The 26,145-nt window shown below is 47.6% G+C and overlaps 8 protein-coding genes across 10 annotated transcripts in view; 3 read left to right on the top strand and 5 right to left on the bottom strand.

Annotated features, from left to right (window-relative positions):
• LOC120458366 (metabotropic glutamate receptor 2) overlaps positions 1–5,476 on the top strand; it is a 48,082-nt gene extending 42,606 nt beyond the window's left edge. For all 3 annotated transcript variants that reach the window (XM_039645981.2, XM_039645982.2, XM_039645983.2), the window contains 3 exons: positions 303–454; positions 2,758–2,941; positions 3,526–5,476. In XM_039645981.2, the coding sequence (XP_039501915.1) occupies positions 303–454; positions 2,758–2,941; positions 3,526–4,076 (887 nt within the window). In that variant the 3' untranslated portion in view covers positions 4,077–5,476. The remainder of the gene's footprint in view (positions 1–302; positions 455–2,757; positions 2,942–3,525) is intronic.
• Position 5,477: 1 nt separating this feature from the next.
• On the bottom strand, positions 5,478–7,478 carry LOC120458373 (maltase A1). The gene is made up of 4 exons (XM_039645992.1): positions 6,360–7,478; positions 5,837–6,291; positions 5,635–5,778; positions 5,478–5,565 (listed from the first exon to the last, which is right to left on the bottom strand). The coding sequence occupies exons 1-4, from the start codon at positions 7,455–7,457 to the stop codon at positions 5,499–5,501; spliced, it is 1,764 nt and encodes a 587-aa protein (XP_039501926.1). The 5' UTR covers positions 7,458–7,478; the 3' UTR covers positions 5,478–5,498.
• A 298-nt stretch (positions 7,479–7,776) lies between these two features.
• LOC120458372 (maltase A1) lies at positions 7,777–10,016 on the top strand. The gene is made up of 3 exons (XM_039645991.1): positions 7,777–9,352; positions 9,584–9,727; positions 9,802–10,016. Exons 1-3 carry the CDS (start codon positions 7,782–7,784, stop codon positions 9,884–9,886), a joined length of 1,800 nt encoding a protein of 599 aa, XP_039501925.1. The 5' UTR covers positions 7,777–7,781; the 3' UTR covers positions 9,887–10,016.
• A 2,156-nt stretch (positions 10,017–12,172) lies between these two features.
• Positions 12,173–14,202, bottom strand: LOC120458371 (maltase A3). The gene is made up of 3 exons (XM_039645990.2): positions 13,036–14,202; positions 12,363–12,958; positions 12,173–12,295 (listed from the first exon to the last, which is right to left on the bottom strand). The coding sequence occupies exons 1-3, from the start codon at positions 14,176–14,178 to the stop codon at positions 12,229–12,231; spliced, it is 1,806 nt and encodes a 601-aa protein (XP_039501924.1). The 5' UTR covers positions 14,179–14,202; the 3' UTR covers positions 12,173–12,228.
• A 44-nt stretch (positions 14,203–14,246) lies between these two features.
• Positions 14,247–16,624, bottom strand: LOC120458368 (maltase A3). Its single transcript, XM_039645988.2, has 6 exons — positions 16,303–16,624; positions 15,784–16,244; positions 15,273–15,725; positions 14,754–15,208; positions 14,556–14,699; positions 14,247–14,495 (listed from the first exon to the last, which is right to left on the bottom strand). The coding sequence occupies exons 1-6, from the start codon at positions 16,514–16,516 to the stop codon at positions 14,327–14,329; spliced, it is 1,896 nt and encodes a 631-aa protein (XP_039501922.1). The 5' UTR covers positions 16,517–16,624; the 3' UTR covers positions 14,247–14,326.
• A 622-nt stretch (positions 16,625–17,246) lies between these two features.
• Positions 17,247–19,345, bottom strand: LOC120458369 (maltase A3). The gene is made up of 5 exons (XM_039645989.1): positions 18,517–19,345; positions 18,401–18,457; positions 18,145–18,343; positions 17,628–18,079; positions 17,247–17,512 (listed from the first exon to the last, which is right to left on the bottom strand). Exons 1-5 carry the CDS (start codon positions 19,326–19,328, stop codon positions 17,293–17,295), a joined length of 1,740 nt encoding a protein of 579 aa, XP_039501923.1. The 5' UTR covers positions 19,329–19,345; the 3' UTR covers positions 17,247–17,292.
• Positions 19,346–20,218: 873 nt separating this feature from the next.
• Positions 20,219–22,204, top strand: LOC120458374 (maltase A3). The gene is made up of 4 exons (XM_039645994.2): positions 20,219–20,404; positions 20,467–21,832; positions 21,893–22,036; positions 22,099–22,204. Exons 1-4 carry the CDS (start codon positions 20,257–20,259, stop codon positions 22,163–22,165), a joined length of 1,725 nt encoding a protein of 574 aa, XP_039501928.1. The 5' UTR covers positions 20,219–20,256; the 3' UTR covers positions 22,166–22,204.
• A 265-nt stretch (positions 22,205–22,469) lies between these two features.
• LOC120458375 (maltase A2) lies at positions 22,470–24,454 on the bottom strand. The gene is made up of 3 exons (XM_039645995.2): positions 22,928–24,454; positions 22,745–22,873; positions 22,470–22,685 (listed from the first exon to the last, which is right to left on the bottom strand). The coding sequence occupies exons 1-3, from the start codon at positions 24,427–24,429 to the stop codon at positions 22,613–22,615; spliced, it is 1,704 nt and encodes a 567-aa protein (XP_039501929.1). The 5' UTR covers positions 24,430–24,454; the 3' UTR covers positions 22,470–22,612.
• Positions 24,455–26,145: the final 1,691 nt, after the last annotated feature.

Genomic DNA, 26,145 nt, shown 5'->3' with positions numbered 1-26,145 from the left:
CTTTGAGTGTAAACTGGTTCATTACAGCAGTAATATTATCAACTAGTTTATTTAGTGCCAAAATATCATCACTTGTGAATATCGTATCATTATGAATGAACTTCTCATTATTTAGTTATGTGTATTGCATAGTACGACACTGTTTAATTTGGTTATTTCTGAAACAATACACACCAATGAAATATTTTTCCTTACTATTTTATGCATGGCATCGTTAGAGTCCTTATACAAAAATATTTTAAAATGTTGAAACTATCCCACCGACAATTGGGCATTTAGATTAATTAACATTATACTTACAGGATTCACCATGTACACGACCTGTGTGATTTGGCTGGCCTTTGTGCCGCTCTACTTCGGTACCGCCAACCACGTCCCACTCCGCATCACCAGCATGTCGGTGACCATCAGCTTATCCGCCAGCGTGACCATTGCCTGTCTCTTCTCGCCCAAGGTGAGTCCGGGTAGCTCGTAGCTGGGAGGGGGTTGGGCTCTCCGATCACGTTCTCCGTAAATTGATTGGTAATTGCGTTATGCATTAATTATTGCGTATTTATCTGGCGACCGTTGAATGATTTTGGGTGCCGCTGTATGCAGCAGCCACCGGCGACTTTTTTCATTTCATTCCGTTTATTTCGAACGCAGAGACGAGTGGTTCATTAAAATGCAATAAGACGGAAGATGATGACAGCCGGGAGCCAAGGGCTCGGTAATTCAACAACGGACTGCACCAATGGCTATGTGTTGCTTCCAACCATATTGCTTTTAATGTCCACTCTTTCTTTTGCTCCATAGTCCTTGGTCCTTGGTCCTTGGCCATTTCATAATGATCCCCCAGGAAGAAGCTTAAATGTCAACAGGCCACGTCCTCCCACGGTGCTGAACCGGTCATGATCTCCTCCAAAGGCGCGCTGCCTTTATGCCAACATATTTTTTAATACGTCCTGCTATTAGCCATTAAGATGCAAGTAAACTGCCAGACCAGCCAAACATAGTCAGCCAGTTGAGTTCATGGACTAGATGATGCAGCAGTGAGAAGGAGCTGCATACCCCCATTTTAAACGTCAGCGAAGATGTTTACATTCAAACACTGATAACTTCATTGAACAGAAACACGAACTTTGCCAGCAATGTGAAATGCAAAAAGAAGAGGATTTGTTTGCATTTTTTACAAGAAAATGTCAATTAGCTTGTTTGTTTATTTTTTTTAAAACTATTGCAAGCATGAATGTAATATCTGATAATCAAAGTTCTATTGACAAATATGTAAAGTCTGTTAATTGTATGGTATTTGAAAAGAAAACACCTTCTACGTACCATCCAAAGATTTTCATATAATACTTTGAGGTGCCTTAAAGGACTTTTCCCAACAGTCTACGCCATTAAAGTGCAATGAGGTAGAAATAGTAAATCAGCCAGAAACTTGATTAGCAACGGAGCAGGGCTCCCACAATCGCACACGTCATAGTTCTTGGTCTCGAAGCGGAGCAAGCTATAGTTTATGGCCTGTCTGCATATTCCGGGTGCAAAGTAGCACAATGTGCCGGGCAGGTGGAGAGCCGTAAACACTCAGAACAGGGCTATTATTAAATGTCGGAGGGGAGCATACTACTTGGCCCAGTGGCTGCTAACCGGGCCAACTGTCCGCTATCAAATGTCACCTAATGCACGGTTGGTTGGTGCCGGGGAAGGCACACTGTAATGCGCACACGGCAAAGAATACAGTGAGCACAAGCACACGAACCGCACCGTACACCCTGAGCCATAAAAATGCAATTTACAACTGCTGGTGTCTGGCAAAAGGAAAACACTAAAAGGCTGTCATGAATGCGGCATACCCTACAACAACTGGGGATCGCCGCACTAGGAGGCAACAAACTACGGCCCGGGCACAAAGGTGCCGGCAGCCCCGCCTGCTTCCGGAGGACAAAGGCTCCTCGAGGTGGCAAGCCATTCCGCCTTCCGACTGCCACGCGGCTCTGCCTTAGTTTGTTTTCGAACTTTCCGCGCTTGTTTGCGGTGAAAACAATAACAAGCGGTGTCCAAATGGCAGCCAAACAATGTCAAAGCTCTGCGGAAATGACCCACCGTACAGTCTACGTAACACTACACAACGCACCGCAAGTTTAAACGTATGGAGCACTGCTCGCAAATTTCCCTACATTTTCACCCAGCGTTTAATTGATGCAACTTAATTTGTGCCACTTTTCAGAGGAGTATCAGGGCACTGAGCGACTGGCTAATGTGGCCATTTCAAGATTTGATTTTAATTTAAACTATATTAGAGAAGTCAAGTTACTTAAGGAAATAGATGCGTAGAATATTTTATCAACAAATTTAAAGCAGCAAAATTTATCATACAATTACGAGAAGGTATTATGATTTAATCCTTTAATACAATTTTATTTAGTCGTGCCTTTCTTCTCTGTGTAACTGGCCCAAGTCGTTGGCCTTTGCTTTGGACCACAACTACTGCTGGCCGTCGAAGTAGGAAGTGGCTAATAATGCTTGGATACGGATTGGGAATGAGAATGGGAATGGGACTTGGAAGTGGGCGTGGCAGGTCACGCACTGACTTCTAATCAAAGCCGTTAGATAAGCCATCTTGGGGGAACCACGAAATTGGATATCGCCTCCAAATAGTCATTACGCACAATGGGGCATTCGATTAGTGCCTCGGACCCTCGGACGGGAAATTAACCTAATTGGAAAGACGCACTGCTTTTCTGACCCGACCTTACGCTTGTGTCCTTGCAGCTGTACATAATACTCATACGCCCCGAGCGCAACGTGCGCCAGAGCATGATGCCGCCGCGCTACGGCAACATGCACCGCACCGCTGGCACAGGACCCTCGTCCATGATGGCCGCCGCCGTGGTGACCGCCGCCACCTGTGCCCAGGAGGAGAAGATCCAGAAGCATATCACTCCCACAAACACAGGTCAGTAATTAAGGGATATCGGTTAACGTGTTTAACTCGGTTGGTAAACGTAGCGCACAGAATACACACACTTAGTGTCGAGCAAACTTATTATTGACATATGTAATTTCCTGTTGAATAGTGCAATTAAGAGGTAAACCATTTGCTTGTCTCATTAATTATTATCGTACAATTAATCAAATTATGGAAAGTGAGTTCTTTTTATCTCCTGACAATCTATTAATCGTATTTGGCATTCATTTATACCAATTAAAATAGATTATTTTAAAAATCATTTGCAAAAACTGTACCTTGACCTATCTCTCGAATTCGAATTCGTAAATTTTAAGTTTTTCTGGAAATATTTCGATTGTATTAAGAAATGCTTACCATAAATTCCGTTAAACTGTATACCTCTAAGTAACTTAAGGTGTAACAGCTATACTGTTTTATCTCAGAAAGCGTTAGGTTGGCAATCAAATACAATGTTGATCCTACATTTTTCATAAGTTTTTATGAATAATTAATTATTTAAATTATTTTTAAATGTCTGGAATACAGAAAGAAAATCTAGATATTTTTTCAATTTAACCCATAATTTACAGAAAACTCGCTAAAGACGAAAAAATTGTGCGAAATGGCCACTCAGACAATTTCCAGCATAATCACGTCACTGGACATTAATGCGTACAATCAAATACCATATGCCGATCAATATGTGCCAAACAATACCACAACGGCCGCGACCACGCCCACAGATAAGGGCAGTGACAACGGCAACGGCAACGGCAACGGCAATAGCAATACCAATGGTAGTAGCAATAGCAACAGCAACAGCAGCAGCAATGTTGAAGGCGATGACGATGGCGATGTGGCAACGGAGCAAGTCGTAGCCAACAATAACAAAATCAATCAGCGGCAACATGGCCAGCCGGCCGTGGCATTTGCCATCACATCGACTAACAATCACATAAGCGGCCCAGCAGCAACCATAACAACAACAGCGGCCACTGGCGAAACAACAACAGAGGCGCTGGTGCCTACAATAACCACTCCTTCGGCAACGGGGAATGTCAGCGAAACCATGTCCGTGGCGCACAGCAATGGGCAAGGAAACGGGAGTCAACGCCCGCCGGTTCTGCAAACAAACTTATAGCTAAACGCACAGCAATTGCAACAGCAGCTGCTAAAGGAGCAGCAGCGACAACAAGCCGAGCTGCAGCAGCTGCAGCAACATCCGCAGCAGCAACATCCGCAGCAGCAACATCCGCAGCAGCAACAAGGAACACAAAGCTCTTCCAGCGACACCGGCAGCACGGGCAGCTGCAGTGCGGCAAAGAAACGCGCCGCAATTCCCGTTTAGCTGCCACCGGAGACTCCAGATTATCGCAACCATACGTAAGTAGACGAAGGTGTCTGTTGACCCAGGGTTTCCCAGGATCGGACGGTTTGCGTGCCAGGATGGGACTGAATTGGGAGCTGCTGTGCCACAGAAATATCTCCAGATCTTAGAAGGCGTATTTATTACACAGCAACTACTTTGTTTGTTTGTTTATTAATTTGCTTGATTTTGGGTTGGTCTAAATGCTCTTCTATATACATATGTAGGTTTCGCGATGGCGATACAACAACTTATCTCAATAGTGAAACTATTTCTGTGACCCCTGAGGCTTTCTTCAGATTTTAACATACATACACCCAAGAGGACAGAGCAAATTTGTCTTCTCAATGACAAATGTTTTTCTCCATTTTACACTTCAGCACAAGAGTAAAACAGATATATTTAAAATAACTTGTAAACCTTAATCTATTCATAAGTGTTTAGTACTTAAGCTTATCTAGATTACTAAGCGTTGTTTCAAAGCGTTCCGAAAGAAACAAAAAAACGAAAATGTGATATAATTTCAAAAATGTTTTTTCTACAACCGAAGCAACTTACAAGCTATCTGAATAGTACACGAAACTTGTAGGCTAAGTGAGGCAAACACTGTACAGTGAGCACTGGATGAAGAGACTTTTCGAGGGCGCAATTATGTTCCAAAAGGGCTGGGACTCAGCCCCTTTGCAATGTAGCAGCTAGTTAAAACAATTACAATTGCATTTATTGTGTTGTTCGAGCCCATCAACATGGTAGATTTAATTGTTGTCCAACTAAGGTGTACATATGTATGGTATTTTACGGAGATCTTTTTAGTCGTAGCGACACCTCGATGTGAATTCGTATTAAAGTTAATTGGGAGCAGCTTTCAACTTGAAATGTGCTATCCCCGAAAACGCATAGTTTAATATTTGTTATAGAGCGCAAGTAATGCAATTCATGTCTAGCCAAAACATGGGGTACAAAATATAGCAAAATTTGTTCGTTTTCCGTGTCTGTGTGTTCAGTGTAAATAATCGTTAACGAGAATCCGATGGAACATCCAAGAATTGAATGTCTTTCGCATTAGTTACTTGATGTATAGTTAATAATACTATTATCAACCAAACGCTAAATGTTTTTTGGGCCGCATATGTATCTACGAATAAAGCAAGACGAATATCAAAGAATCAAAAACACTTTCCATTCAAAAAACGAGTTTTATTCGCTGGTCAAGACTAAGGCTTCCGAGGGATCTAGACTCAAGGATTTCGGATCGTACCGAGTGCTGTTCAAAATACAAAAGGTAAATGTTAAATAGCTTAATAGCTCTGCTGTAGAGCTTTGCTCCACTTACCCCTTCTTTTTTGTGGAATCAATGCTTCCTATAAGCAGCAGCAGGCTCTCGGTACGGTTCCTGTCAAACTGACTTAAGTCAACGATTTTCGCCACCGATCCAAAGTTTATAACCAGAACAATAGTGGCTGATTTTGTTAAAGATCTACGAAGGGCATCAATATATGCTTACTACTAAACAGGAAAATTATACCATCACTTACCGTTGAACTACGAAGATGTCCTCCGAAAGTGTCTGGTATTTTGTGGAGCCATTTTGCAGAGTTTTGGAAGATCTTCGTAGTGCCACCAATTCCTTGTATATCTTTAAGTGTGAGACACCATCGCTCAGTTCCTTCTCAACATTTATCGTCTCATAGTCAGCAGCCAGTGGCAACCAGGTGGTGGACCCATTCGTGAATCCGGCGTTAGTTCCTCCAGTCCACTGAAAGGGTGTTCTCTCTGGATCGCGGGTGTACTGTTCGTAGATGTCCGGATTCGAGTTGCAACCCCACGGATCGACGGTGTCCTCCCAGCTGATCTCCCCATCGGTCATGCCGATCTCCTCGCCCTGGTAGGTGACACTTACTCCAGGCAGGATCATCACCAGCATGTTCATGCCATCGATGTGCTCCTTTCCATACCGACTAGCTGCTCTTCGTTTGTCGTGATTGCCTAGCTGGAGTCGGAACGATTAGCCCCAGATACAGATATAGATACAGATACACGTAAAGTTCTCCAACTTACTACCCAATTGGGAGTGCGACCTGCGGGCATGTTCTTTAGCCACAAGTCGATTGCCTCCTGCACATTGCTCGCAGAAATACCCTTTTGCTCCATCACCGTGATCAGATTGAAGTTGAAGGGTAGGTGGGCCCCCTCTGTGCTTCTGTTCCCGTAGAACTGCATGGTAAACCAGGCGGGTGAGTACGTCTCTATAAGCAAGACGCTTGAGTTGCCCCCATAAATGCGTTTGTGGTCATCGAGCACAGTTCGCCACTGATATACCATATCAATAGTCTCTGGCTGATTTTCAATGTACGTGGTGGTAAGATAGTCGCGATCCTCTTCGTCCTCGGTGGACCCACTCACAACCTCGTCCGGAAATTGACCGTCGCCATCGGGCAGGACCTCAAAAAGCGGAGGCAGTGCATCACACCGGAATCCGGAGACGCCCTCGTTCAACCAGTAGCGCAGCACCCGCTTCATCTGCTCCACAACCAGGGGGTTGCGATAGTTGAGATCGGGCTGCTGCACTGCGAACTGGTGTAGGTAGTACTGCTGACGCTGCTCATTCCATTCCCAGGCACTTCCACGAAAGTACTGAAGCCAGTTAGTCGGAGGCTCCCTCTTCCCAGTGGTGGAATTCACCTTTCCGTCGTGCCACACGTAGTAGTCCTCGTATCCCTTCTCCCTTTTCGCCGACTTTTGGAACCACTCACTCTCGTTGCTTGAATGGTTGGGCACAAAGTCCAAGACGATCCTCAGATCCAGCTCCTTGGCTCGCTTGATTAATGCACGAAAATCCTCGAGTGTTCCGTACTCAGGCTGAATGTCAAAAAAGTCGGATATGTCATAGCCAAAGTCGACCATTGGCGACTTGAAGATGGGCGATAGCCAAGCAGCTGTTATACCCAAGTCCTTGAGATACTCCAGTTTGCTGGTTATGCCGTTCAAGTCACCAATGCCATCGCCGTCAGAGTCTTTGAATGAGCGCGGGTAGATCTGATAGAACTGGGAGGTTTGCCACCAGTCGGTCGTTTCACTGGAGGAGCTCTGCACTTGACATGCCTCATTCGAAGCAATGGCTAATAGCAGAAGTGTTAGCAGCGACCAAAGCTCCATTGCCTGGGTCAAATCAAAATACCTTGTGTAAGCGGTCGGCAATTGCTCACCCTTTTATAGACTGTCCACTCAACCGGCTAGATAAGACCTCAAAGTGAAATTGTTTTGATTGGTCTAGGGTAAGTCCGCCTAATCGATTGTGGAGCATGCACATTGCCATCTGCGGAACTGTTATTGGAAAATTTCCAGCTCAAGTGTTCTTTCGAGTGTTTTGGTAAATACATACTGTACTCGGTGCGGGGTTATCATATAAGCTCTGGTAATCCCTTTTCGTATAATTGTATAAAAGGAACAGCGCTGAGTCCTCGAAATCAAGTTATAAACATGCACAGAACGCGGTTAGATCTCTTTGGCTTACTGGCTTTTGGGCTGGTTATACTGGCACATCCTAACTGGTCATGTGAAACCACGACGTCGACGACAGTCACAAAAGACTGGTGGGAAAACGCGCAGTTTTATCAGATATACCCGCGATCCTTCATGGACTCCGACGGCGATGGAATCGGAGATTTGAATGGCATCACCGGTAAACTGGAGTATCTGAAGGATCTGGGGGTCACGGCCGCCTGGCTGTCGCCCATTTTCACTTCGCCCATGGTTGACTTTGGCTATGACATATCCGACTTCTTTGACATTCAGCCGGAATACGGAACACTCGACGACTTCAGGGCTCTTATCAAGCGGGCCAACGAGTTGGACCTGAAGATTATCCTGGATTTCGTACCCAATCACTCAAGTGATGAGAACTCTTGGTTTGTAAAATCTGTAAATCGCGAGAAGGGCTACGAAGACTACTACGTTTGGCATGACGGGAAGGTGAATGCCTCTACTGGAGAGAGGGAACCCCCTTCCAATTGGCTGCAAGCGTTCCGAGGAAGTGCCTGGGAGTGGAACGAGAAACGTCAGCAATACTATCTGCACCAGTTCGCGGTGCAGCAGGCTGATCTCAACTACCGAAATCCCCTGGTCGTGGAGCAGATGAAGCGTGTGCTTCGCTACTGGTTGGACCTAGGAGTTGCTGGCTTCCGCTGCGATGCCGTACCAGTGCTCTTCGAGATCGAGCCGGATGCAGACGGTCAGTATGCCGATGAGGAAGTTAGCGGTCTCACGGACGACGTCGATGACCGCAAGTACCTGAAGAGCGATCTCATCGAGAACCGGCCGGAAACCATTGACATGGCGTACCAGTGGCGCGTGGTGATGGATGACTACCAGCGCATTCATGGAGGCGATACGAGAGTTCTCCTCATCGAGACTTATGCCCCGCCCGCCTACACAATGCAGTTTTACGGAAACCGCTCAACGGACGGTGCCCATCTGCCCTTTAACTTTAACCTGATTACGGTTCTGGCCAGCGATGGTGTCTCTGCCGGATCCATAAAAACGGCAGTGGACAACTGGTTGGACAACCTGCCCGCCGGACGCACACCCAACTGGGTAATAGGTAACCACGACCAGCGTCGGGCGGCAAGTCGCTATGGAACTGCCAATGCAGATGCCATGAACATGTTGGTCATGGTCCTTCCCGGAGCTAGTGTCACCTATCAGGGCGAGGAGCTGGGCATGACCGATGGCGAGATAAGCTGGGAAGACACCCAGGATCCGGCGGCCTGCAACTCGAACTCGGACATCTACGAGCAGTTCACACGAGATCCCTCGCGGACTCCCTTCCAGTGGACGAGTGGCACCAACGCCGGGTTCTCCACTGCATCCAAGACCTGGTTGCCACTGGCAGCAGACTACCAAACGCTGAATGTGGACGTGGAGGCGGCGGCTCAGCGCTCCCATCTGAAAATCTACAAGGCGTTGATAGAGCTGAGGAAATCGTCGCTGCCGCTGAGGAATGGATCCACTAAATATGGAGTGGTTGGCGAGAATGTGTTTGTGGTGAAGCGGTGAGTTAAACTTCTCAGCTAAGTTCATATTTGTCTCAAACGTTGGGATATATAGTGGGTATATAGAGCTGAGTCATCATAAGCTGGTGAACCAGTAAGTCACACGTCAGAAATGAAATATGCACACCGCACAAAAGTAGTTTCTTCTGCAAGAGTTATGCACCGGGAGCTACTGCATACTGTATACTGCAGAAATTCCTTTAAGTACGTACCGTACCATTACCTTTACAGTTACATCTCCGGCTCTGCATCCATAATTTATGTGGCCAACTTTGCCAGCAAGGGTGTCACTGTGGATTTATACGAATTCGACAAGACGCTGCCCACCCACCTAACGCTCCTCATCCGCAGCCTGCAGTCCTCGAAGGCGGAGGGGTAAGGCATCTCGTCCATCTGACCATCTGACCATCTGAATGACCGTTCTGACATTTGTGCGGACATCTTTTCAGCTCCCAGTTCGAGGTCACCGGATTGAGTCTGGCTGCCGGCGAGGCCTTGGTATTGAGCAGCGGCAGCTCTTCCCGGTTCGATTAAATGGCGATTCCCACCAGGCGCACTTAAATCACACTGAGGCGGGCCACTCAATCGGTATTTATCTTCGGCTCAAAGCAAATATGCCGTGGCTTGCATAAATAAATATATAAGTGAAAAACCAGACAAACAACCCACTCCACCCCAGAAACATCGCACATATCCTGAAATCTACCCAACCCGGAGATAAGCTCAAGTGCCCGGCATACTCTCTTAATTCCCACTCGACGGGGGTCTCGGCATTTAAAGTGTTTACACACAAATTAAAGTCAAGCAAAAGTCCCGGCCTCGCTGAGTATTCGCCGTATTACTCAGTGTGTGCCTGAGAGCCTAAGAATGTGTGTTACACACAATGTAAATACAGACGGCGTCCAGGGGCTAGGCCCAAAATCGGGGATGTTGGCCTGGGACCGGGCCGCCAGCATCGCGGAGCACTTTGAAGTCTGGAACGTTCACCCAGATGGGTGATAGGTGGGGAGGTTTTCATAGCGAGATTTATTACCAATCTCGGAAATTCGTGAAACCGCCCTGCAGTATTTACTCTTGTATTCGCGTACGAAAAGGAGGGCAGGCGAAGGCAGAACTTCAATTACGTTATAAATAATTAAATTGCGTTTACACATGGTAATTGGCAGTCGCCTTGCGATGCCCGGGCATCAAGTATACGCACCATACCATACCATTAGAAACTTGTTTCGCTAAACACACATACTTCTGCGGCCAACTTGAGTGGGCGAGGAGTTGGAAACGACCGCTTGATCCGTCTAAAATAGCAACTTGGTAATTACGACTGGTTCGACAAGAATGTCGAGATTGAATTACGGAGTAAGTGCATTAAGCGGTTGCCCCGAAATCTTTACAAATTATTTCTTCCCTTTGCGAAATCGTCCCGTTCGATTGACGCTGAAAAATTAGCCGTCTGCCAGCAGGCAGAACCACAAAAATGAATAAAAGGAAATCTTGTAAATGGCTGCGTGACCTGACAGCCCATTAAAAAGGTCACAGACGCTTCCCCGAGTGGCGGGGCCACTTTACCCTTACGCACGTGACCGGAAACCTTAAAAAAATGAATGAAACTGTGAAAATGGAAACCGCAGGACGAACAGCCAGACGGTGGCCAGGTGCCAGTCCAGTCGCACAAAGCCTTCTGCCTTTTGTGCATTTCATTTTCGGGCAGATAATGAAGTTAATTTCCCAAACAGTCGGAGCCACAATGTTTGATGAAGATACCGAGATGATTACATTTAATATTATTTTCATGATTTCCATGATTTTCACAGATTTAAGCAGGTCGCTAAGAAGTTTGCTTTCTTCCGATTGGAAAACTTTTAAAACGCATTAAGCCCGTTGTAATCTGCAAGGACTCATGGCCCAGAAGGCCGGATGCGATGTGCCCCATCCCGGCACATCCTTGCACATTTGGGGAACGTATTCGAGGCTCCGACAGCGTTTGCATATTAATAATGCGAGGCTAATATTTGAGTTTGATTTCGGACCAGGTCCTAACGAGCTGCGCTCCCGTCGCTCCCGTGGCTCCCTTAGCTTCTGATTTGGCACGTGCCAGGTGCAGAGCTGGCCAGGTGAGGCCTGAAAGTTCATTTAATCACTGGCCGCTCATTAATTGCACCGCAAACATGGCTCATAACTGGCGCCCAACGGGTTGCCAGCACTCGCTCATTTGAATGGCTCTCACGTACCTGATGTTTTGGGGGCTGATGTTTTGGGTACTGCTGACGTTTTTGGGGAAAGGGTTGCTGGCAAATGCCGCCAACAGCGTGCCGATGACAGAACTATTGTAGGTGATGAGCTCTGGGCTTTTCAACTGGACCTGATGAGGGTGCACAACAGTTTAAAATGATTTAGGACTTCGGACACAGTTTTCGCTGTAATTTCTCATTATTTTTATTATCACAGGGTCCTATTCCGTTGGGCTGTCAAGTGCGTAGGCTAAAACCACTAGCACACCCAGTCACCCACACACATAACGCCAACGCACACTCGCTGATGTTTGGCTCATTTCCGAATCACCTTCTGCGGTCCTTTGGTTTTTGCGAGGCAGAAACGCTGCGTATGCGTGATTTGTGTGTCTTATCAATCACGTCTAATGGAATTTCTTTTGCCTCCTTGCCGCTTTGGCAGTCCTTGCCGCGACTGTGACTCTTGAGCCAGGACAAAGTTCCTTAATAATTTATAATAACTTGGCCCAGCACGGGACCTTCAAATTGAAAAGTTTCCCAATGTCGCTCGCCCCAATGACTTATGAGCCCATATAGCAAGACATTATCGATGTACTTTATGTATACGTATTGTTCTTCTTCAAACTTAACATTATGATTATGTAAACTCTAGGCAGACTCCAAAATCAGGGCTGCGTAAGGCTCCAACGTCAAGTTGCTCAGTGTGACGCTATCACTGTGATGAGAAGAGGGCAAAAAAAGTTAGCTTAGAACTTGACTAAGGGAAGGAAGAGGAGACTTACCCAACTGTGGCCTTGGATTGCGGATTGAGCAGCTTTATTTTGTAGCTACCACTGGCATATATGGCACTGGCTACGTCTATTCCAGAGACGCTGGTGTCCAGCACATTGGCCACCAGCACGTAGGTGGGTTCCCCACTCAGATACCTCCTTATGGCCACCACATTGTCGCCCACAGTCGCATATCGAGTGGCGCCCAACTGCAGGGTCTTGGACTTCCGCAGCTCCACCAACTGCTTGTACAAGCTCAAGTGGCTAGGAGTCGTGGAATTCTCCGCCTTCACATTTACGGTAACATAGTTCGGATTGATTGGCAACCAGGTGGAGGAGTTCGTGGAGAACCCTGCGTTGGCCTCATCGCTCCACTGGAATGGAGTTCTGGCGGGATCGCGAGTGAACTGCTCGTAAATATTCGAATTGGAATTGCAGGCCGCAGGATCCCGGCTGTCCTCCCAGCTGATGTCCAGGTCAGTCATTCCCAGCTCCTCTCCTTGGTAGGTGATGCTCACGCCGGGCAGGAACATCTGCAACATGTTCATCAAGTCGATGCGGTTCTCGCCGTAGCGACTGCCCACCCTCCGCTGGTCGTGATTACCCATCTGTAGATGGAGAATATGATGTTTAATTTTCAATAATATAAATATACAGCCCCTGGAATATGTCCTGAATCACTCACCACCCAGTTGGCTGTCTGTCCAGCCGGCATTTGGCTCAACCAGCTGTTGATTATCTTCACGAATCCCGCCGCATTGAGCTGAGTGTTGTTCTTGTCCCCATTGCCGCCAATAATAAACTGAAAGTTGAACGGCATCTGAGCGCCATTTGTAGTTCGATTACCATAGAACTGCATTACATAGTCCAGGCCGGAATATGTCTCCACCATGATAACTCGAGTGTCCCCACCGTGGATGCGTTGGTAATCATCCATCAGAGTGCGCCACTGAAACACCATCTCCACGGTTTCGCGCAGATCCTGCGTATAGATGTGCTTCAGATAGGAGGAGTCATCCGAATCATCGGTGTAGCCACTCAGCGGCTCGTCGGGATACCGACCATCAGCGTCGGGCAACACCTCGAAGCACCACGGCACCGCGTCCATGCGGAATCCAGCCACTCCTCGGTCCAACCAGTAGGTGAGCACCCGCTTCATCTGGGCCACCACCGCAGGGTTGCGGTAGTTGAGATCCGGCTGCTTGACGGCGAACTGGTGGAGGTAGTACTGTTGGCGTTCTGCGTTCCACTCCCAAGCGCTTCCGCGGAAGGCTTGGAGCCAATTGGACGGGGGTTCCCTTGCCCCAGTCGTCGCATTCACGTAGCCATCGTGCCACATGTAGTAGTCCTCATAGCCTTTCTCCCTCTTGACAGACTTCTGGAACCAGACGTTCTCATCGCTCGAGTGGTTCGGTACGAAGTCCAGGATGATCTTGATGTTCCGCTTCTTGGCCTCCGCGATCAGTTCATCGAAGTCGGCCAAGGTGCCGTACTCCGGCTGAATGTCGAAGAAGTCGGATATATCGTATCCGAAGTCCGCCATGGGCGAACTGTAGATGGGGGAAAGCCAGGTGGCAGTCACCCCAATCTCCTTCAGGTAGTCCAACTTGGAGATGATACCCTGCAGGTCTCCAATGCCATCGCCATCGGAGTCCTTGTAGGAGCGCGGATAGATCTGATAGAATTGCGCCACTTGCCACCAATCTCGAGTGGTGTCCGTGGCCGTGGTGGCTCTCTCAAGGTCGACATCCACTGCGGCTGCTCTCCCAAGGGCGCAGTGAATCCCCAAAACAAGTATCGTTGCGATTAAGATTTTTAAACACTCCATGACTGACTGACCAAGTGAACTGGTGGGATCCCGCTTTTATAGACGGACCCCAGAGATTTTTGCACCGATAACTGCTCAAGTGCCGTGAATGACTTTATTGTGAGTATTTTATTATTATTAACCGGCTGTTGGATCATAGGGTGGGAACTCAACGGTTGTTTAGATAGATTCCCACTTGAGCCAGCCACAGATAAGCCCCCAGCACGGGAAGAAAACGGGTCTCTCCGTTGGTGACGTAGCTATAATATGAGGAGGTGGTCTGCAGGACCAGCGAGTCCTTCGGCTGCAAATACAGCGAGGTAGAGTTCACGATATCGCTGTAAAAAGAAGAGTTATTAAAAATTGGTTTTTATAACTGACCACAGTAATTGACCTACCCCACTTTGACTTGAGATCGCTCTGTGACCACAACAACTTTGAGCTGAGGTGGCAAGTCGGGGAAACTCTGCAGCAGATTTATGGTTTCTACTCCGTCGTAAATGTTCAAAAGGGTCAAATAGGTTGACTCACGTTCGAGATACCTGCGGAAATCAATTGTTATTGTCGAAGCCAGTGGAAATGTTTGTATCTGTCACCGTTTAACGGCCAAAACAGCGTCGCTGAGGGCCTTCACTTCAGTTTTGCCGCGTTGAAGGGTCTGGGACTGCTTCCTCAACAGCCAGAGTTGTTTGAAGACGTTCAAGTGACTGAGGGGCTTCTGCCGCTCTAGCTCCACATTCACCTGCTTGTAATCCACAGCGATTGGAAGCCAGGTCCTGCTGGCGTTGCTGAACCCAGCGTCCTGGGCATCGGTCCACTGGAAGGGCGTTCGCTCCGGATCGCGGGAGTACTGCTCATAGATGCTTGGATTAGTGTTGCAGGCCGAGGGATCCACCGTGTCCTTCCACGAGATCCACACATTGGTCATGCCCAGCTCCTCGCCCTGGTAGGTGACACTGGCGCCGGGCAGCGTGGCAGTGAGCATGTTCAGCATGTCCACCCGATCCCTGCCCAGCCGGGAGCCCACTCGGGCCTGATCGTGGTTACCCAACTGGAGAAAAAGTCAATTAGTTTCACATGGAATCTTTGTTGTTCTTTTCTCATGGACCACCTACCACCCAGTTGGCGGTGCGACCATTGGGCATGTGCTGCAGCCATTTGAGCACTGTTCCCTCGTAGGCGTGTGCATTCGACGAGTTGGACAGCTCACTTATCAGTAGAAAGTTGAACGGCAGCTGAGCGCCCTCCGTCGTCGCATTGCCGTAGTACTGCATCACGATATCGATGGGTGAGTAGGTCTCGGCCATTAAGATGCGGTCCTCCCCGCCGTGCTCCCGCTGGAACGCGTCCAGCACCGCTCGCCACGAGTAGACCAGGTCAATGGTCTCCGGCTGATCCTTGGTGTATATGTGCTGCAGATAACCGTAATCCTCGGGGTCGTTGTCCCAGTCGTTTCGCGGCTCATCGCGATACTGATTCTGGGCATCTGGCGCTATTTCAAACACATGGGGTACTGCATCAATGCGAAAACCGGAGACGCCCTTGCCCAGCCAAAATCTTAAAACGTTCTGCGGAAATAAAATCTTACCATTATACAGAACTACTTCACTTGTGATGATTACTCACACTCATGGTCTCCCGGACCTTGGGGTTCCGATAGTTCAGATCCGGCTGCTTCTTCACAAACTGGTGCAGGTAGAACTCCTGACGACCTTCGTGCCACTGCCAGGCACTGCCCCGGAAAACGCTGATCCAATTGGAGGGCGGATGGCGATTGCCATTCTCCATGCGCCCAGGATGCCATACGTAGAAGTCCTTGAATTCTGGATCACGAGCAGCCGAACGACGGAACCACTCACATTCATCACTCGAATGGTTGGGTACAAAGTCCAGGATGATCTTGATGTCTAGCTTTTTGGCCTCCTCCATCAGGTGCTCAAAGTCCGCCATTGTTCCGAAAATAGGAGCAATCTCAGTGAAGTTGGCTATATCGTAGCCAAAGTCAGCCATCGGCGAGGTAAAGATGGGCGACAGCCAAGTGGCCGTGATTCCCAGCTCCTTGAGGTAGGGAAGTTGCTCCGCGATGCCTGGATAAACGGGTAAATCTTATTCTCTTGCACTTACCTATTAAACCGCTCTCCTCACCATTCAGATCACCCACGCCATCGCCGTTGCTGTCTTTAAATGACCTTGGGTAGATCTGATAGAAGGCCGCGGTCTGCCACCACTTGAGGTCGGCGCCCTGTCCCCCGATGCCCACAAAATCCGCATGGTAGTTGGGATACTGTTGGCCTGTAGTGGGGAAAAGTAACTGGAGAAGCACTGCGAAGAACGCCACCACCAGGCGGTGTTCGATCATTGCGTCAGTCAGTCTATATTTAATACAGCGGTCTGATTAAAGCAGATCTGCTTTGGGCAGACGACAAATGCGACTGGCGATCGAATGCAAACAGAATTATGCGAGGCTTTTCGTATTTAAATTTCACACAGAGAGAGTGTGAAAGAAGTGCATGGGCTTAGTTGGGGAGTAGGTATATCAAGTGAGCATATTGCATGTGCATCAATGTGCATCAGGTGAAAATATTCGATTTATATGAAAGCGATTGTTACGTAACGAAGAAGAATATATTGCTTGAAGTTTTTCAGCCTCCCCATCGAATCTCATTATTTTCTACGCCCATGAACAATATGCATGTATTTTATTTATAAACTGCGCACACGCTTGGGCAAAAAAAGAGAGCACAGAGCAGATTTTTTGAGAACATGGGCGCACCACGCTCAGTCGACAGTTATATGCGATCGCCGAGTTCGGGGAAAGGGGTACATAGTACTTATCAGCGAAGACGTACAAAAGCATTAAGATTGCTATAAAAACATATCGAGTCCATTCCCACGGCGCTTTTGAAACAAATCTTGCCCCAATAACCACGACAAAGCCTTCGCACTTAGTACAATTGTATGAAATAAACAGAGCTTCCTAAAACAAGGAGTTTGTAACTTTCTTTGCGGTTTGGAATTATCTACCCAAATACCCACTTGAGTAAATCGGCTATCAAAGTGCCCAATGCTCATTTAGGAGAGTTGAATCATAAAGCTTTTAAAGTGTTTGTTTAATGCATCACGAGGGGAAGCTAACTAAGCCGTTGTTGTGGAGCGGAGCACAATGGCCTCGTGGGGCATGAGGGTGACGCTGCCGGCGGACACCTGGTCGCCGACCTTCTTGATGGACTTCTCGGTGACCAGGGCGTACTGGAACTTGGCGGGCAGGCTGCCAAACACACTGGACAGGTTCACATTCTCGATGGAGTCGAAGATGTTGAACAGCGAGATGTATACGTAGTCGCCGAGCAGGTGGCTGCAAAGAATGGTATGTGCAACGTTTAATTTGTAACTTAACTGCAATTAGGAGCAACACTCGCAATAAGCGGTGCTGTTGTACTAGTTAAAGAAAGTATGATTCGAGAACTCACCGCTTGACGGCCAGGACGTAGTTACTAACAGCCGTGACCTCGGCGGATCCATCCACAATGCTGGGCTCCTGCCGGAGTTGCTGCAGACGCTTGAACACGTTGAGGTGGCTCAAGGACACGCCGCGCTCGGTCTTCACGTTCCTCTGGCGATAATCCGTGGCCACCGGCAGCCAGGTGCTCTTGCCAGTGGTGAATCCAGCCATCGTCTCATCCGACCAGTGCATCGGAGTGCGGGCTGGGTCGCGGGAGGTATCCATGTAGTTGGACTCGTAGCCGTTGCAGGCCTGCGGATCCACGGTGTCTTCCCAGGACACATAGCCGTCGAGCATGCCCAGCTCCTCGCCTTGGTAAGTGATGCTGCAGCCGGGCAGAGTAAGCAGCAGGATGTTGAAGATGTCCACTCGATCGGCTCCGAATCGAGAGCCCACGCGGTTCTTGTCGTGGTTTCCGATCTGTTTTTAGGGGGGTTATTATTGGTTATTAGTCTTGAAATGTAGCTAATCGCTTGATAGCTTACCACCCAGTTGGCGCTCTTGCCCTCGGGCATCAGATTAAGCCAATTGTTAATCAAGTACTCGTAGTGATAGGCATCGGAATCGTAGTGCAGATTGCTTATCAGCTGGAAGTTGAACGGTATCTGGGCTCCATCGGCGGTTTCGTTGCCATAGTAATGCATTACGATTTCAATTGGGGACCAGGTCTCGACCATCAAAATGCTATGAAATGCAAACATGATAACTAATCCCCTCTTTACAAGTAAGTCCAAGACTCACCGCTCATCACCGCCGTTGTCAGCCTGGAACTGCTCAAGGATTTGGCGCCATTCGTATCTGTATATAAAGAAAGCTTAATTGAGTTTCTGGTCATATCCGAAAGCATCCAAACGTACACCAAGTGCGGGGTCTCTGGCTGATCCACAGTATAGATCTTGTGGGTGTATCCGTAGTCGTCTGGATCGTTGGTCCAATCGTTGCGGGGCTCATCGGGATAGTTTCCGTTCTCATCGGCCTCAATCTCAAAGGCATGGTAAATGGCATCCACGCGGAACCCGTCGACGCCTTTTTCCAGCCAGAAGCGCAGCACGTTGTTCATCTCCTCGCGCACCACGGGATTACGGAAGTTGAAGTCCGGCTGCTTCTTGTGGAACTGATGCAGGTAGTACTCCTGGCGACCCTCGTGCCACTCCCATGCGCTGCCGCGGAAGACGCTCACCCAGTTGGTGGGCGGGCGACGGGTTCCGTCCTCATTAAGGAATCCCGCGTGCCAGATGTAGTAGTCTTTATACTCCTCCTCGCCGGCAGCCGAACGCAGGAACCAGTCGCACTCATCGCTGGAATGATTCGGCACGAAGTCGAGAATAATCTTGACACCCAGCTCCTTGGCACGGGAGACCATATTCTCGAAGTCCTCCATCGTTCCGAAGAGAGGATCGACCGCCTTGAAATCGGAAATATCGTAGCCGAAGTCGGCCATCGGGGACTTCAGAAAAGGAGACAGCCAGGTGGCAGTCACACCGATCTCCTTCAAGTACTCCAGCTTCTTGGTCACTCCGTTCAAGTCTCCGATTCCATCTCCGTCGCTGTCCTTGAAGGATCTGGGGTAGATCTGGTAGAAGGAAGCTGTCTTCCACCAGGGCGCCGCGGCATCGACAGCCAAAAGGCCAAGGCCCAAAAGCAGGAAAAAGCTAGTCCAAGTGGTCATTGCTAACTGTAAGTGGTATGATTGCAATCGCTCTCTTATATACGGCGATAATCTACAGGTCTTATCGTTTCTAACTCTGCTGTGCGAAAGCCACATAGGGAAAATATATAATGAAACCTTTGACTCCAAAATAAAAATGGGAGGTATATGCAGTGATTTAGTAACTTTTTACGATAGTGATAAGTGACAATAGTATGGGGATCATAATTCGCATATTTTTTTGTGTTTCTTACCAACATGTTTACAAACATGTCTAAGTCATACGGCAATAATTTAAAGAGATATATATTTTTTTATTTTCACGGGTATTCCCCAAGGATTCATTTGTTGAACTTAACTTATAATTTATTTGTTCCAGTAATGAAATTTTAAGTATTTGATAAGATTTTAATGTGTTCCAAAGCTGGTGACGCCCTAATTGACGACAGTGGTCTAAAATCAACGAACATCAAACGAAATGTCTACATTAGCTCTATTATGACCTACACTCATAGAGTTTCAGTTATTGAATCATTCTAACCAAATCAGTTATCACAACCTTGAACCCCCCATTCACCCACTTTTATTGTCCCGAAATACCAAGTAGGCCAATAAATTACTCCCCCCTGCGAAATCCAAGAACTCAGTGGCCCGATAAGATATGGCTATGCAGTTGGATTCATTTCCCAGCCAATCTGTCTCATGATCTTCGGGCGTGAGCTGGCCAAACAGCCGCAAATTTGGCTCCAATAAATTCCACAGTCTGCGTATCATTAGAAGCCATTGGTAGTGTCGTGCGATCGTAAATCTGCCAGCCCCTCGGAGCTAATCAGAAATAGTTTGCTATATGGTGGGTTTATCGCCACCTTATCAATGTGGGCGGTATGCTTAAATAGAGGCATCTTATAATCCCTCTGGCCATTGGCAATCGATCGATATAGTGGGAGCCATGTTCAAGTTGCTGGTGCTCTCCTGCCTTTTGGCTTTGGCTCTACCTTCACTGGCGGAGGTTGGCTGGTGGAAGACGGGTCAGTTCTACCAGATATATCCCAGATCTTTTAAGGATAGCGATGGCGACGGCGTGGGCGATCTCATCGGTGAGTAAGCGGTTTGAAAGCTTTATATTTAGGCTTTAATCTTACTTCACCCTCCCAATCAGGTATTACGCAACAGCTACCTTACCTGAAGGAAATCGGCATTACAGCCACTTGGTTGTCCCCGATCTTCACCTCGCCCATGGCTGATTTTGGATACGATGTGGCTGATCTCAAAGGAATTGATCCCATCTTCGGCACAATGGAGGATTTCGAGGCTCTACTGGCGCGCGCCAAAGAGCTGGACATCAAGATCATTTTGGACTTTGTGCCCAACCACACCAGTGACGAGTGCGACTGGTTCATCCGATCAGCCGCTGGCGAGGAGGAGTACAAGGATTTCTACGTGTGGCACACCGGCAAGGTGGTCAACGGCATCCGCCAGCCCCCCACCAACTGGCTCTCTGTGTTCCGCGGCTCCATGTGGACCTGGAACGAGCAACGTCAGGCGTACTACCTCCACCAGTTCCACGCCAAGCAGCCCGATCTGAACTACCGCAACCCCAAGGTCGTTGAAGCCATGAAGGATGTGCTGCGCTTCTGGCTGCGAAAAGGAGCCTTCGGCTTCCGCATCGACGCTGTGCCCCATGTCTACGAAATTCCAGCTGATGCCGACGGCAACTGGCCCGATGAACCCCGGAACGAGGATGTGAGCGATCCCGAGGACTACACCTACCTGCAGCACATCTACACCACCGATCAACCAGAGACTCTGGAGCTGGTTTACGCTTTCCGCGATGTGATCGAGGAGATAGACGCCGAGTTGGGCGGCGATGACCGCGTCCTGCTGACCGAGGCCTACTCCCCTCTGGACGTGTTGATGCAGTACTATGGAAACGGCACCCACCTGGGCTCCCAGATCCCCTTCAATTTCGAGCTGCTGGCCAAGATCAGTTACAGCTCCGATGCCTACCACTACTCGGAGCTGATCCACAACTGGCTTGACAACATGCCAGAAGGTCAGGTGGCCAACTGGGTGTTCGGCAACCACGACCAGAGTCGCATTGGCTCCCGCTTGGGTGCCGATCGCATCGACGCCTGCAACATGATCGTCATGGGCTTGCCCGGCGTGAGTGTGACCTACCAGGGCGAGGAGATGGGCATGACCGACGTGTGGATCAGCTGGGAGGACACCGTGGACCCACAGGCCTGCCAATCGAACGAGCAGGAGTTCGAGCGCCTCACCCGCGACCCAGTGCGAACTCCATTCCAGTGGAGCGACGAGGTCAACGCCGGATTCTCCAACGCCTCAGTCACCTGGCTGCCGGTCGCCAGCGACTACAAGTTGGTCAATGTGAAGAAGGAGCGTGGAATCGCCCTGAGCCACCTGAACGTCTACAAGCAGCTGCGAGCTCTGCGTGATGAGCCCACTTTGAAGCAGGGCGATGTCTCCGTAACAGCCATTGGTCCTAACGTGTTGGCCTTCAAGCGGTAAGCTGAAACAGTACTTTACCCATAGACATGATCTTGACTTGATTTCCTTATCAACAGATCCCTGGCAGGCTATAAATCCTACATCACCCTCATCAACATCAACGATGATGTCGAGTCGATAGACTTGGACTCCGTCTTCACCTCCATTTCCACACAACTGCAATATGTGGTGGTGAATGATAAGAGTGTGCGTCGCAAGAAGTAAGCACAAGACTCCAAAAGACACATTTACCCACAGACTACTAACCATTTTATCGTTTTAGCGACCTTACATTTGCCAACTCCGTGCTGCTGTTGCCCAAGGAAGCAGTTGTGCTGAGCACAGTGTAAACTAATTTAATAGGTGCTTAATAAAGAATAACACACGAATTTTTTGATCGCACTACTTTCATTACTTACTCAACTCACTCTGCTTATCTTTATGTTGGCCCCATGTCAAGTTGTATAAGCACTGATTAGAAGCTGCCCCACTGAAAGTTTAACATAATGGTCGCGTAATTTATTGGTCAATTAGGCAATAACTAAATTCGTACGATTTCTATCGAATACGTTTATTCCCAGATTAATCCATAGCGATAGCTAAAGCCAATTGTCCATATCTTGAGTGGGTGTCTATAAAATCTAGGTGTGGTAATTGGCACTCAAAGTTCGGGTTAATATATTTCGAAGTTCTGACAGGAACAGAACTTATCTTTATGGGGGACACCAATGGCATTCGATACTGATTAACACGAAGAAAACAAGTACTTATTGGAACAACAAAATAACTACGAGAACTTAAGCCAACCATCGTAAAACGACTGCTTCATAGGGCATGAGAATTATTCTCGCTGACAGATCTGCTTTTTGCCTGTAAATTGTTTTAAGTAAGTTAAAAGTATGGAAAACAAGAAGGTAGAGAACACTTACCCCGGATAGTGTGTGGAGTAGGCTGTGGCCAGCACATACTCGTAGGTTTTGGAGGCCAGCCCATCGAGGATTTCAATATCGTTGCCCATGTTGACCAGAATTCTGTACTCCTCGCTGATCTTGTTTGTGCTGTAGGATATCTGAGCTTTAGACAAGCTATAGAAGAGGAATGGCTTCACCTACCGAATGATCTGTAGAACTTGCTTCGTCACCGCCTCATAGGAGAAACCCCCATCATCTTTAAACGCCATAAAGGCGGCACTGCTCTTAAGAGCTTGAAGACCCTTAAAGATGTTCAGGGAAGATCGGGAAACCCCGCGCTCAGTCTGCACATTGTACCTCTGATACTCGGGGCTTAGTGGCAGCCAGGTAGACTCCCCATCAGAAAAGTCGGCGTTCTTTCCAGCTGTCCACTGCATCGGCGTGCGCTCTCCATCGCGATCCTCGCAAGAGTCGCCGGTGCACTCCACGTCCACGTTGGACATGCCGATTTCCTCGCCGTAGTAGGTCACCGAAGCTCCTGGCAGGGCGTTCACAATCACATTGAGCAAATCCACTTTGTGAGCTCCCATACGATCAGCCACTCTGTTGGTGTCGTGATTACCAACAACCCAGTTGGCCGTCTGGTGCTCCTTCCACATGGTATTCATCCAGTAGTCGATGGATCCCACAACATCCTCCGCGGTTGAGTAGCCACTGAGATACATTAACTGGAAGTTCATGGGCAGCTGGGTACCCTGATGGGTGCTGTTTCCAAAATAAGCACTCAGAGTCTCCACGGAAGAATAGGCCTCCGCCAGCAGAACCCGTGATTCGCCTCCATTCTGCGCCCGATAGTTATCCAAAAACTCCCGCCACTCGTACATGAGATCCACCGTGGCCGGCTGATCCTTGGTGTAGATGTGATCGTGGTAGTCGTAGGCGTTGGGGTCACTACCCCAACCGCTAACCGGTTCATCCGGATAGGAGCCGTCTGCATTGCGGTGCTCGTAGATGTGTGGAACTGCATCAATACGGAATCCATCGACTCCGCGGTCCAGCCAAAACTTCAAGACATCCAGCATGTGCTCTCTGACCATTGGATTGGTAAAGTTTAGATCCGGCTGCTTCACCTGAAACTGGTGCAGGAAGAACTGCTGGCGCTTTTCGTTCCACGTCCACATGGGTCCGCTGAACACACTGACCCAATTAGAAGGTGGCTCTCTTTCACCAGTTTCCTCGTTCAGCTTTCCATCGTCCCACATGTAGAAGTCGTCGTATCCATCCTCGCGATTCACGGACTTTTCAAACCACTCGTTCTCGTCACTTGAGTGGTTGGGTACAAAGTCGAGGATGATCTTCACGCCCAGCGACTTGGCCTCCACTATAAGGGCATCGAAATCGTCGAGAGTGCCGAATATCGGATCGATGTCGTAGAAGTTGGAGATGTCGTATCCGAAATCCGACATGGGCGAGGTAAAAATGGGCGACAGCCAGGTGGCCGTGATGCCTATTTCCTTGAGATAGCTCAGCCTCGAAGTAATGCCTTTCAGGTCCCCGATGCCATCGCCATCGCTGTCCTGGAAGGAGCGCGGATATATCTGGTAAAGCGAGGCGTTCTCCCACCAATCGATCTCCGCAGCTCCCACCAGGGTGGTGGAAATTGAAAGGAGAACCGCTAGGCCGAGATGTGCCCACTTCGGCATTTCGATAGCTTTTGAGTGGGCCAAACTCAATTTGCTAATACCAATTGCCGGCCATGTAGCGATTGTGGAGCCGATAAGGCACAATTGCACCAGCCAACTGGTAATCTATCAGTTTTATCGCATATTTGCTAGATTAAATAACAGCGGACTGGTCTTTCCCGCTCCCAATAGCTCTCTTTTTTATTGCATATTCCACAGGCGGCGAAATGTCGTACAAGTGCAATGAAGTACGAATGTTAAAGATATGAATTGATGAATTGATAATCTCAAGTTATCTTGACATTTTTATAGTATTGTAAAATGAAATGTAAAAGGAAATACAAGATTTCTTGAAAAGTATGTTAAAAGGTTACCTTTGTTTTTTACACCATATTAAAAATCTAGTTTACTTTTTGGTCTTTAAGGTTAACATTGTATTTAAAACATATCCAAATGTAAAAGTTCGATTTTATTAAAACATTTCCACCGTTTTATGGCACAGAGTACCCAAAAGATAATAACATAAATTGTTCGTAGAATTCTTGCTCCTACTCTAGCTGCAGTTTAAGGGGTTGTTTTTGTATTTTCATGATAAGCTTTTGGAAATATGTACATTTGCTCATGAAACCACCTGTGGTATTTACATTTACACTCGAAAGCGTGCTAAATCAGTTCTTTTAGCCTTGCAACAGAAGATGATTCAACATTAAAGCAACAGTAATCTCAAAAGGCAAGGTAAATATATATAATAGACAATTATACTTATAGTTCACTATTAAGGTAAAGGGATTTATGTATAAAAGAACTAAAAACTCTTTTTTTAATTACTTAAATTAATAGTAGTGCAGCCTAGTGATTTTAACCAATAATATCCTCTTTATCATCGCGAACGCGTCCTTTACCTATAACATACTTCTAAACGATTATAGTATAGTGAATCAATAAAATATACAAGTTACAACGCCTTGAATCTGAAATTAAAATCTGGAAGTATTTTATTCGAAAAGCTTATCTTGTGGATTTTGACCTACGCTGATACTGACAGTAGTTTAGATATTATTGCAACAATGATTATGTATTGTCACGCGATTAAAATGCCCTCAAAACATCCACAAGGTTATCTTAAAACATTTCCACAGTATTGTTAAGTGCTAATTAATCACAATTTTCCAACTTGTTTGCTTGTAGTTGAAGAAGTAGGATTTGTCTGTTGCTCTTATCAAGTGACTAATGCCCACTTCAAAGCCCTACCATAACAAAAACAAGAGAGAACGCTATAGTCGAGTTCCCCGACTATCTGATACCCGTTACTCAGCTGGTGGAAGTGCGAAAGAGTGGGCGTAGCAAAAAGTTTTTTTGCAAATCGATAGAAATTTAGAAGACCAATACAAAAATGAAAATATATTAAAACCTTTTTCAAAAGGGTGGGCGTGGCAGTTTTGGGCGGTTTGTGGGCGTTAGAGTGGGCGTGGTAACATGAATCGACAAATTTGCGCTGCATCTATGTCCCTGGAGTCTGTATGCTTAATCTCAACTTTTTAGCTTTTGTAGTTCCTGAGATCTCGACGTTCATACGGACAGACAGACGGACGGACATGGCCAGATATACTCGGCTATTGATCCTGATCAAGAATATATATACTTTATATGGTCGGAAACGCTTCCTTCTGCCTGTTACATTCTTTTCAACGAATCTAGTATACCCTTTTACTCTACGAGTAACGGGTATAAAAAGAG

The sequence above is a fragment of the Drosophila santomea genome, chromosome 2L, assembly GCF_016746245.2.
Source record: "Drosophila santomea strain STO CAGO 1482 chromosome 2L, Prin_Dsan_1.1, whole genome shotgun sequence".
NCBI lineage: Eukaryota > Metazoa > Arthropoda > Insecta > Diptera > Drosophilidae > Drosophila > Drosophila santomea.
Note: the sequence above shows the minus strand (reverse complement) of the source record. Positions and strands in the feature narration are given on the sequence as shown.